Source organism: Lactuca virosa, chromosome 2 (assembly GCF_052849685.1).
Source record: "Lactuca virosa cultivar CGN04683 chromosome 2, Lactuca_virosa_CGN04683_v6, whole genome shotgun sequence".
NCBI classification, from domain to species: domain Eukaryota; kingdom Viridiplantae; phylum Streptophyta; class Magnoliopsida; order Asterales; family Asteraceae; genus Lactuca; species Lactuca virosa.
In genome coordinates this window covers 102247912-102260741 of record NC_136427.1, presented here as the reverse complement: position 1 = coordinate 102260741, position 12830 = coordinate 102247912, and the positions used below count along the sequence as shown (strand labels likewise).

The 12830-nt window shown below is 34.6% G+C and overlaps 1 protein-coding gene across 1 annotated transcript in view; it reads left to right on the top strand.

Annotated features, from left to right (window-relative positions):
• Positions 1 to 4964, top strand: part of LOC145157634 (uncharacterized) — a 28014-nt gene extending 23050 nt beyond the window's left edge. Inside the window, exons 3-7 of the mRNA XM_079076658.1 lie at positions 3896 to 3985; positions 4095 to 4145; positions 4221 to 4300; positions 4479 to 4547; positions 4623 to 4964. Coding sequence (XP_078932784.1) covers positions 3896 to 3985; positions 4095 to 4145; positions 4221 to 4300; positions 4479 to 4547; positions 4623 to 4964 — 632 coding nt within the window. The remainder of the gene's footprint in view (positions 1 to 3895; positions 3986 to 4094; positions 4146 to 4220; positions 4301 to 4478; positions 4548 to 4622) is intronic.
• The last annotated feature ends 7866 nt before the right edge of the window (positions 4965 to 12830 follow it).

The following is a 12830-nucleotide window of genomic DNA, read 5'->3' as shown; positions in this document are numbered from 1 at the left end:
AGGATTCGGGAGGATTGCTGAGGAAAGTATGGATAGGTGTGGAACGTAGTATTGGGCCCATACTACTGAAAGCACAGGATCCATACTCGAATCAGTGAGAGTCTTGGAGAATCTAAGAAGCTTATGAGAGGTGGATTCCTGAGTATGTTCTGATTATTGGTTTGTCATTTTTCAATTTAGAGATGAGCTCGCAGGGAAATGGTTCAGGTTCGGGTTCTGGCTTAGGTGCAGGTGCTGAGCATATTAGCGAGTAGTTGCGGGAGTTCATATCATCGGAGATCTCTCGCTGTGTTATGGAGATAGTATATGAGCTATTGGGCATGTTCCGTGCGGAGGTTATGGCTATCATTGGAGCTCGCACACTGACTTTTCGGGAGTTTCGTGCTTGTGGAGCTCCTGCATTCCATGGGGAGAGGGATCCCATTGTCAGTATGAGATGGTTAGTAGATATGGCTAACGCGTTCAGGACGAGTTTCTGCCCCGAGGAGGCGAATTTCAGATATGCTTCCTGCCTGTTGAAGGATCGGGCACGTGATTGGTGGGAGGAGATCGGTAGTGAGTTGGGTGATGATGCGGCCGATGCTATGTCATGGGATGATTTCTAGACCAGGTTTCGAGCTGAGTTTGCACCGACGATTGAAGAAAGTGTTGTAGCAGATGAGGAGATGAAGAAAGTAAGGTATCACGATATGCTGCGGGATGACATCATGTAACAACCAGTTATTTTTCTATCTTATAAAAGTCAACATAAGTCAAACATATCAAATTAAAGTAAAACTTATTGATTTTTTAAATTAATAAATTTAAATTAATGTTTTTGATACATATAAACACTTAGTAAAAGTGTTGTAGAAATTAGAAGTTGAAACAAACACAAAAAAAAAAACCGAGAATTCTCGCATGACCGAAAACCCTCGGATTCCGTTAAAAACTTCGGACCAGAAACAGTTTTCAACCGGAAACCCTCGCATTAAACAGTTTGCAGTCGTAAACTCCTCGGACTACAAACCGTTCGCAGCCGAGAACCTCGGACCGCAAACGCAGTAGAAAACCACCTCGGAGGGTTTCCTCCTCGCATGCTTATCTCCTCGGGTAGTGTTCACAGGCTTATCCTCCTCGGTTTCTGTTTACAGCCGAAAACCCATACATATATATGTATGATATCCGAAAATGAAGCTCATTCTTACACACTTCAACCGAAAATCACACTTTTCTCTCAAGGATCTTCAACCAAAAACCTCCCCTCTCCTCTCAAGAACATACTAAACCTCTCTTTTTCTTGAATCATCATACGAAAATCACTTGATTCTTCTTAGAATTTTGCAAGTATCATTCCTTGATCTTGTTTTCATTTCAAAAACACATTCTAATCTTCTTATTTTGGGCCGAAAACACCAAAATACATTAGATTTCACGAAGAACACGAAGAACACGAAAAACTATTCTAATGATTATTGTATGTCTTTTTACAATAATTAAGTGTTGTTTAACACTTTAAACATTTCTATATTATTTAATTTATACTTAATTTTATATTAATATAAATTAGGATTCGGTTTTTATCGCGGGTTCTAACTTGTGGAATTAACCCTACTACACCGTACCAACAACCAGAATCTTACAAAAGGTGAGTTCATACCCCTGCATTTTAACTATTTTTCACTATTTTAGGGGGGAGGGGGATTCAAGTCTAACACAAGAATATTGTGTTTACAATCAAATGATTTCTAAAACGATTTTTAAACTACTAAAACTCTTTTATATGTTGTCAAACTCTTTTAAATGTTTTAAAAACTCTTTTAAACTTATATTTTGCCAAAATCATATATATATATATATATATATATATATATATATATATATATATATATATATATATATATATATATATATATATAAGCTTTAAGGGGCTTAAAACTAATAATTCACTATTAGTTCCTTTTCCTTGTTTGGATGTGGGCTTAGGATAAAGTTATTTGTTTGAATGTCGTTTATATTTTAATTATATATATATATATATATATATATATATATATATATATATATATATATATATATATATAAAAGTTATTTCAATCATATTCATATTCCCTTTATAACCGATGCTAGAATAATAAAAGAAACTCGTAACCACCACCGTGAGGTGGCGGCTGCCGCCGTGAGCCGCCGTTAACGACCACTACCCGAGGTGGTAGTGGGTAGTGCCCTACTCATGAAACCCTAATGGGCCTTATGAAACCCTAATGTGCCTTATGAGACCCTAGTGGGCCTAATGAAGCCCTAATTGATCTAAGGACTTAGTTTCGAGCCTATTGGGCTATGATTGGGTTGAAAACCCTAATTAGGGTTTTCAAAACCCTAATTTTGGAATTATTGGTTTGGACTTATCGGGACTCGTATATTGGGCCATTGGAATGGAATTGTGAATTGCACCCGATCACACCATATGATTTATTTAGAAGAGTGATGGACTTAATGGATTAAGTCCTTAATGGGTTAAGTGAGAAACACTTAAACCTAATCGTCATTTTATGTGAAAACCCTAATTTCACTTGGGCTTTGAGTTGGGCCTTTCTAATGGGCTTTGGTGATTGGGCTATTGATGGGCCATCCAAGAACAATCATATGGACTAAGAATTTATGGATGGGCTTTAAGGTAAGGCCCATGTGAGGTTCGAGCCTAATTTGCAAAATTGGGCCATAGATGGGCCATGATTGGGCCTTTATGATTATGAGATATTAGGCCATTAAAAATGCCAAATGTTTGGACTGGACTAAATGGTTGGGCCTTAGAATAAGACCATGTAAAGGTTTGGGCCCAATTTGGAAAATTAGGCCATATGTTGGGCTTTGACTCATAGTTGACTTTTGGGCCTTTGGATTGGGCCTTGCGCTTGAATCAAGTTAAGATAAGGGTAAGTAGTCTTTTACCCCAAGCGTGGACTTATGGATATGTGTTGGAACCCAATTATTAATTGGGTGTTATTTTGATGTTGACAGATTCGGGAATCTGTCATCCAGGAGCCACAGGTTTATCTGCGGGACTTCAGTTGTGTGAGGTGAGTCTCCTCACTGTTTGTATGGGTCGAAGGCACCAATTCCGGCACATTTGTTTGATGCATGGTAGGAAGAAAAGGGGGTTAGCCCTAGGCAATATGTATGAAAGACCAGGAGGCGGCTCCTGGCACACTCTATGTTATTATGTATCGTAGGAAGACCCGGGGGTTAGCCTTAGACACTATGTATGAAAGACCAGGAGGTGGCTCCTGGCACACTGTATGCTAATTGGCTAAATAGAGTAGTATGTATGCTAGTTGTCTTTGTGATGCTTGCATGGAAGACCAGGAGGTGGCTATTGGCAATTGTCTGTGAGACCGAGGGGGTGGCCCCCGGCTTGGCAAGAAAGACCACATGGCGACCCGTGGCATAATGGCAAGACTATGTTTGGCACATAGCATCTTTATTGATTATGATATATGTATGGGTCATGGTTATGTTTGAGAATATGCGAGTCATGTGCTTATATGCTAGACAGTATCCGATTGAAAGAGACCGAAGGGGTAGGCCAGTACCCACATATGCTAGGCAGTATGTGGATATGTATGGTATGTGGTATTTGGGGAACTCACTAAGCTTCGTGCTTACAGTTTTCAGTTTTGGTTTCAGGTACTTCGTTTTCAAAGGAAAGGAGCCGGCGATCGCAGTGCATCACACCATGTTTTCCGCATATGAGATCTTTGGGATTACACTCTGATATTGTTTTATGATAACATGTTTTGATTATTGACACTTTGGTTTTGACATGGGATGTTTTTATAGATGTTTTTATACTGTTGGTTTTATAATAAACTAATTAAAAATGAAATTTTTGGTCTTGAATTTTGGGATGTTACAGAAAGATTTATTGGGGTTGTTAACGTGTTGGATACATCTTCTTTGACTCTTAAAGCCGCCATCGATACTGTATTTTCCAACAACAACTTGAGTATGGCTCATGTGAGAAATCATAAAATATTTATTCCTTTAAATTTTAATACCATATTAGTTTTATTTTTATTTATTATAGTTTTTTATTAAGTTTTTCAAATAAATAGGTGAGGAGCAAGGTTATGATGGAGCAAGTAATATGAGTGGTGCATTCAACGGTTTGAAATCTTTGATTTTAAATGAAAACAGTTCCATACATTATATACATTGTTTTTCACACCAACTTCAATTAGTGGTTGTGGCAGTTGCAAAGAAACATGATGATGTTGAAGAATTCTTTGAACAACTAGCTTTGGTGTCGTTTGTGGGTCTTGTAAGAGAAAAGATGTGATACGAGAGATGAAAAAAAGAAAGAGTGACAGCTGAAACTGGTATTGGTGAAATTGAAATAGGAAGAGGGTTGAATCAAGAGATTTCTCTTGTTCGAGTTGGAGATACTAGATGGGGTTCACATTTTAGAAAACTTGTAAGTTTGTTAAATATTTTTGTAGAAGTTGTTGCTGTCTTTAAATATGTCAAAGAGGAGGGGTCTACTTTATCTATCCGTAATCAATCAAATGGTATTTTGTCATATTTCAAGACACTTGATTTCGTGTTTCTTTTACACTTGATGTTGGAAATTCTATGACTCACAGATACCTTGTCAAAGCATCTTCAAAAAAAAAGATCAAGATATTTTGGAAGCAACTTCGTTAGTAAAAGGGACAAAGAAAGCATTGCTAGTTTTTAAAAAATATGGGTTTCCACAAATTTGGAAGAAGGTATTTACTTTTTGTGAGAGGCATAGTATTGGAATTGTTTATGTTACCCCACACAAGCATAGGACTAATAAGACTAATCAACATCATTTTGAAGTTGTGATTTTTAACATGATTTTGGATATGCAAATTCAAGAATTTGGGGATAGATTTAGTGAAGCTGGCATGGAGTTGATGGAGAACATGGTGACTTTGAGTCATTGTGACTCATTTTTCTAGTTTTGATAGAGCAAAGTTGCTAAAGTTAAGCGAGATATACAAAAACGATTTTGACGATTCAGAAAGGTTGCAACTTAATGAGCAACTTGATATCTATTATCACTTTTTGCTCCATGATGAGATATTTTCAACTTGAAGGGAATTACAGATCTCTCTTGTTTGTTGGTGGAAACTGTGAAACACTTGTCTTTTCCTTTGGTTTATAGACTATTAAAATTAACTTTGGTTTTGCCCGTCGCAACCGCAACCGTCGAACGATGTTTTTATGCAATTAAGTTCTTGAACACCGATTTGCATAAAAGAATAGGTGACGATTTTATGAATGGTGCTTTAATTTGTAGTGTAGAAAATGAAGCACTAGAGAATGTTAATCCTGAAAATGTAATTACTTGCTTTCGTAAAATGAAAGAGCGAAGATGTGAACTTTAAAACGTAACTTTGTTATAAAAGTTGAACTTTATATCTAATGAAATTGCGTTTTTTTTCTTATTGTATATTATACAAAAAAAAAATCTGGGATACCCCTTAGTTTGACCCTGGCTCCGGCACTGATTGTAAATGATTGTCTCTGCATGAATAAACTGCCCGTTTATGTTAATAATGAAGTTGCTTTGGCAAATTCTGGATCTTTTAAATTAAATTGGTAATTGGGGAGAAAAATGATGTTTTTAGATCAAAATTAGAGATTTGAATGATGATAGATTAAGGTTGAGAAGGCGGAAACAATATACTTTTGAAACAAATAAATAGATTTTGTAATGGGAAATGAAGTAATTTAACCATTTTTTAATGTGTATTTAAAAAAAGTAATCGACTTTTTTTTTGCAAAAATTGCCACTTTGTCCGAAATGAGGCATTCCGAACCAAGAAAAAACATTTTTTTTGACTAACTCTGGAATGACAATCCGGATTCCGGACTAAAATTCCGGAATATGAACAGTACTCCGGAATGATAAAGAATGTCTAATTCCGGAGTACTGTTCATATTCCAGACTAAAATTTCGGATTTCGAAAAATAAAAACTTCGGAATTCCAAAAACAAGTTCGAAATCCGAAGAACAATTTCAGAATTTCAAGAAAAAAAATCGTTTTTTTTTTCTTAGTTTAACAAAAAAATTAAACAAACATAATAATATTAATTATATAAAATATGAGTGAATAAAATTAGACATTTTATTGAAAAACGATGATATTAAACATTATGAAATGTAGCATTCGGAATCACACAAAAATTAAATTTCTTTGAAAAAAAACTAAAAAAAGATGAATAGTACTCCATAATTAGACATTCTGGAGTAAGTGGTTATTTTTTCAAAAACATAAAAAATATAATTATTTTCGTTGAAAACCTCGTTTATAGTGGTTAGTTTATTCAATTTCTCTTTTGTAATCCTGTAAAAAGACTTGATGGTCAATTAACTATACTTTACAAATTCCAATGTTATAACTAAGCGACAACAGAATAAATTGCTCCATTTTATTGATTTTTTACTTGATGGTCAATTAACTATACTTTACAAATTCCAATGTTATAACTAAGCGACAACAGAATAAATTGCTCCATTTTATTGATTTTCACTAGACAATATTTATGAATTATCATTGTGAAAGTATTTTGTCAATTTATGAAAAATATAAAATTGTTAAACATTTTAATGAATATCATAATACTCATTTTGAAAACAAGGAAAATTAAGTCAACGTTATCGGTCAAACCACCACGAAAGCTCAATGTAATAGACCTAATGAAATATATTTCATTCATTTTAATGCAATAAGTTTTTATACTTCGAAATGCATACAGAATACCACTAAAGTCTTGTATCGATATACAACATTGACAAACAAATAATAATCACTATACACAAGTAATGATTTGATACATTAAAAACAAGATTTGTGTATTAAGTATTATTATGTACAAATAACACTAAACCGATAGATCATGCAAATACGATTTCGTGGATATAACGAATATCGAAAACAGAGTTTATATGCAAACGTTACGAACATTTAAAGAAAACGGACAATCAGATGATAGTCTGCGGTCTGTAACGGCTTGAAAACGTCACTTCAAACGTTGCATATGGTATCTTAAAATGTAAATTTTTGATCCCGAACAATTTTCTCATAAAGTATTTGATTTTGGAACTATCTATTTTTGCCCGAAAAAACTCGACACTGCTATGGATAAGAACGAAATAACACAACGCATGCTTTCTCGCTAACGAATCTTCAAACTATTCGTTCACATAGCTACACATCTCGTTAAGTGAATATGAAAACACTTTATGAATAAGGCAATACTCTAGTATTTGGTTATACTTTCGAAATTTTCGCATCTCAAAGTTATAATACTTTGCGAAAAAATAGTCGAATCACTGGAACTAGGAATCCCCTGATAAAACACTTCGAACGCTTATTTGACATAGTTACGCTATTCGTTAGGGCAATATTTTTACGTTTTCCGAACTGTAATTTCGTAGACATTGAGCTAGTGTTTTAAAAAAAAAAACATGAGTTGTCGGTTATTGCCGACTGTCACACATGGATCGAGGTAACGCAACTTGTTGTAATTATAATGGTGCCATTTGTCGTAAATCTGGTCAGCCACATCGCCATAAAATCCCTATAAATACGAGAGAGGATCTCTCTCTCTCTCTCTCTCTCTCTCTTGTCGGCCAACTACCACCGGCTGCCGTCCATTGGCGCCAACTACAACCATATTTTGTGTCGATCTGCTGTTGACGGCCAACCCTTCCGATTCGATCAGATCTCCAGCCTCGACAACCTTCATTTCCAACGAAAAAGCCCCGCCAACGAGCTTTTCCGCCGACCGGCAACCATCGCCGGCAACCAACTGCCACCACTTTTTCTGGCGATTATTTTCAAAAAAATTAGATCTAGATCAAACCCATCAAGAACTATTTTCAACCTTTCATTGACGAAACGACGCCTGATTTTCTTTCTGACGTAAACCAACGATTTCAATGAAAACATGAATGGTCAAATGACGCTTCGAGGGTGAGTTTAATGACCTTTATTTTCAAACTTTTTAAATGTTTTCGGGGAAGAATACTTACATTATAACCGTTATTTATTATTTATATAAACATCAAATATTTATATATTGTTTATATAATTATAAATTGTTATTTATATGTTTTATAAACAAATGTTTATTTTAAGCGATATACACATCTATTGAGACTTATTACACATATTTCGTATGTTGGTTTTACATTGGTTAAAACCTAATTTTACATTAACAAAAGACCTCTGACCTATAAGCGTTAATCCTGAGCGATCGAGGAACGTTATGTATAGATTTATACGGGTTGAAACCCCCGCATGTGGTTGCTAGCTACAATCTTGATGGACGAATCACAGAGGGTGATAACTATGCACACAGTTAAGACGTTGATGAAGCGATGGGAGATATTTTTATGACTCACAACAACCACGCTAAGCTGAGGCAGGAATGCATCATATAACTCAGTTATAGGGACGCATTATAACACTGAGTACACTCTAAAAACACTCATATAAGTTGAAATAGTACTTATATGTAGCTTAAACACATACTTGTAGGGTTTATAAGTACATAATTTTTATATAAGTCCGGTAACCACTTATATAAGATATACATACCTCTTGGTTATAAAAAGTACATTTTTATATAAGTCAGGTAAACACTTATATACAATATACATACTTTTTGGTTATAAAAAGTATATTTTTATATAAGCTGGAAAAGCAGCTATATACTATATAAACATACTTTTGGTATAAAAGTACACTTAAACATACTTTTGCTATAAAGGTACAAGTTCAGTAAACATACTTTTGGTATAAAATTACACATTTAGTAAACATAGTTTTGGTATAAAAGTATAAGTTCAGTAAACATACTTTTGATATAAAAGTACACTTTTAGTAAACATACTTTTGGTATACAAGTATAAGTTCAGTAAACATACTTTTGATACAAAAGTACATTTTCAGTAAACATACTTTTGGTATAAAAGTACACTTTTAGTAAACATATTTTTGATATACAAGTACACGTTCAGTAAACATACTTTTGGTATAAAAATATACTATCAATAAACATACTTTCGGTATAAAAGTACACTTTTAGTAAACATACTTTTGGTATAAAGGTAGATTTTCAATAAACATACTCTTGGTATAAAAGTACATTTCGATACAAACATTTCAAACATGTGAACTCACTAACATTATGTCTACGTATTTTCAAAATTGCATGTATTCTCATGAAATTAAGAAGTTGGAAGTCATGCGCTTGGAACACTCATGGGATTACAATTTATCTATCAACTTGTCATATTTTCATAATTTCCTAACTGTTAACGCATACTTAGTAATTTAGATTATCATGTACTCCGAGATTAAGGATGTTGTAATAAAAGTTTATACATTATGTTACGATGCTGTATTGTTCTATGTATGTAAATGACTGTGATCCATGATGTCGTCTCACCACCCGATGTTTCCACCGTTTACTGGGGGTGGGACACTCATGATGCATGATTTTTTAGTCTAGATGATATGAGTGAAATTGAAGAAGAAGAAATAGAAGAAGAAGAAGAAGAGATTTCTTGTTTTGAGTTGTTAGTGAATTAAACTTCTTACGTTTGGCAATATAATTGAAGAAATTGATTCGAATAAAAATGTACATTATGAAATATCTTCCAAAATGAGTAATTTTTCACAAATTGAGTTGAAAGTTATAACTATGGTGTTAAAATCAAAGATATGACTATAATGAATCCGATTTTGATAAGGATAGTTTAGATAATGAAGTTGTTAATTTGTCAAAAAAAAGTTGTTGAAGCTTCTCTTGAGTTTGACCAAATTATGAAATAAAATGGTGAAAAACATATTGTTCGAATTGTTTTTGTCTATCTAAGAGTGATTACTACTCCTAATTAAGTTTTTGTTTGTGAGGGAAAATCATAGCATATCAAGAATGACTTGAAATCTTTTGTTTTAAAGGATAATGAATTTTCAAAATCATTAGTTTCAAAATCATTTTTAACAAAATAGAAATAATGAAGAAAAAGAATCAATGAAGATAAGATTTTCAACCAAATAAAAACAATCTTTCGAAATCATTAGTTTCAAAATCTATTTTTAAACTATCTTATTCAGAAACTATCTTTTTCAAACCTAACTTGTTTTCCTATTCAACCAAAATTTTCCAAATCCCAAATCCGTTAAACCAACACAAACCATTTTTATAACGAACAAAATTAGATATGGATACTTTTCATGCTTGGATGGATACAAACATGTATCTATTCAAGAACAAATTACTTTCCATAGAAGAGATAAAAGTGTCTTATAAAGAATTTATGTTGAGTATTTAGTGTTGCCTCTTTTGGGCCTTTCACTTAGTCTTTTGTGTATCCGGGTTGGGCCTGTCCACTCGTGATTAATGATTAGGGTTTTACTATTTAAGGTGCATGCATGCATCGTGTATAAGGTAATCGTGTCATTGTAAACCCTACGTAGTCTCTCTAGTAGCAGTTCTTAATCGAGCTCTTCTGAGGCTGTGACTTATAATCATTCGACACATTCTTGATTCACATTCTGTGTTTGATTGTTTTTACTTGTTTGAATCTATTTGATCATTAAAATTTTCAACTCAACAATTGGTATCAGAGCAGAAGACTATGTAATCTATACGCATCTCTTCTGTTGAAAGAGTTTTTAGGGTTTCCGCTATTATTGGATCTGGTTCAGCCGCCATCTTTGTTATTGACGCTGATCTTTGTTCTTGATATTACCCAAAAATAGTTTTAGTTTACACATCTGATTCATACAGGTTAAAATCGATCTTTAAACATGTCAGAAGATTCTCACGTCAACTCAATAAATCTTTCAAGCAGCATTCGATCTGCAATCAAAATCCCTATTCTTTTTCCCAGTGATTATGAAGTGTGGGCGTTGCACTTTGAAGATTACGTCCTAGGGATTGAAGACCATGGCTATCTAATATGGGAAGCTATTACTATCCAGACGTTTACCCACATAGGAACAAGAAGAGAAATCAAAACTCAAGCTGACTATAACAAGCTTCTGCTTGATGTAAAAGACGTATCACAAGATGAGAAGGATAGGCTGCTAAGCAACATTAAAGCAATGAGGATCATCAGGTTTGCCTTGCCACCAGACCCTTTTCGTTTGGTTAGTTCATGCGACACAACAAAAGGCATTTGGGATAGGCTTAAGGAAGTGTATTCAACTGATGATGATCTTGAGCATTCTACTCAAACTCTACTACTTTCAGAGTTTGGAGCATTTGTACAAAAGCCTGAAGAGAGTTTAGATCAAACTTTCAATCGCTATAATCCTCTTCTCAGTAGGATGATGAAGCACTAGATTGGACATGAACTGATCGAGCAAAAGGTCACGTTCATGAATGGGTTAAGATCTGAGTGGAAGGTTGTAGTTTCCACCGTAAAAGCACATGAGCAGTTCAAGAACTACATGTTGGCAAAGCTAGTTGGAATACTGAGTTCACATGAAGATGAAGTGACGAAAGAAGGGAATATAGTTTCTGGGATGGGATCACTGGCTCTTGTTGCGAAGGGTAAAAAGGCAGTAGGTGATGATGGTTCGGAGTCTGATCTCTCCGATTGTGAACTTTCCAAGGAAGAATATGCATTCATGGTGTCCAATCCAAGGAAGTTTGCAAAGAAGAAGTTCAGTCGCAACAAAAACCAAAACTGGAAGGGCAGTTATAGCTCTGAAAAGGTAAAAGACGAGAGTGCGAATAACTCTCAGAAAGAAGAAGTGAAGAAAGATAAAAAGCTTCTGGGGGACTCTGGCTATGATTGTAATTACTGTCATGGCAAAACCCATTTGGCCTAGGAATGCATGCTGCGAAGATTGAATGAGAAGTAGGAGGGAGAAGATGACGAAGCATATTATGTCCGAAATCTGGAGGAGATAAAAAAGAAGAAGAACACTGATAACAACATGCCTGCTTTGATTGTGCAGGAAAACGAAGCTGAAGATGAATTTGGCAAAGTCGAGGTCTGGTCAACTAACTCTGAAGATGAAAAGGTTCACAAACCTACTCATGGAAGGAGCTTCGTAACGAAGGATGAAGGTTCACAATTCAATGGAAGGTGTTTGATGGTTACTAATGAGGTGTCAGAGATGAGAGGTTATGCTACTGATGGTGGACATAACGCTGATAGCTATTTCGCTGCGAAACCAGTTCTCGAGCAGATAAGCGAGTGCGAGCAGGTGATCAACAAGGTAAATTCTATTCTTGAATCATTTAATATACCTATGTCTAGATATGAAACTGAATTGAACGACTTAAATACACATTTTCAAGTTTCAGTGATAGTCTAAAACAAACTCGTTTAACAAATTCTAACTTAACCGATCAACTCGACAGGGTTTCGTCAAAAAGTGAAGAGAGACGCACGTGGATTGAAAAGCTGGAGTCTGATTTGTCTAAGTCTAAAGATGAGTCAATTTATTTGAAGAGAGATCATTTATGTCTTTTAAAATAGCGTAACATTTTTTGTTTGATTGCCAAAAGATTTTATTTTAATATTACTAAGTTGCATCTGAATTTTGAGATTGGAATGAAAATTCACAAGATGATTTTGCCCTTTCTTGAGTTGAAAGAGGACGAAATCGACGCAGAGTGTTACAGGTGCGAATCCATCGTCTCATCAGACGAAACCTCAGATGCATACCGAGTAGGACTGGACAAAATCAAATCTTTCATAAAGTCCAAAGATCATAAAACATGCTTAAACAACTTTTGGATGAAAAAGACAAAGAGCAAATTAAATCCGAAACTGTACAGAAGTTTGA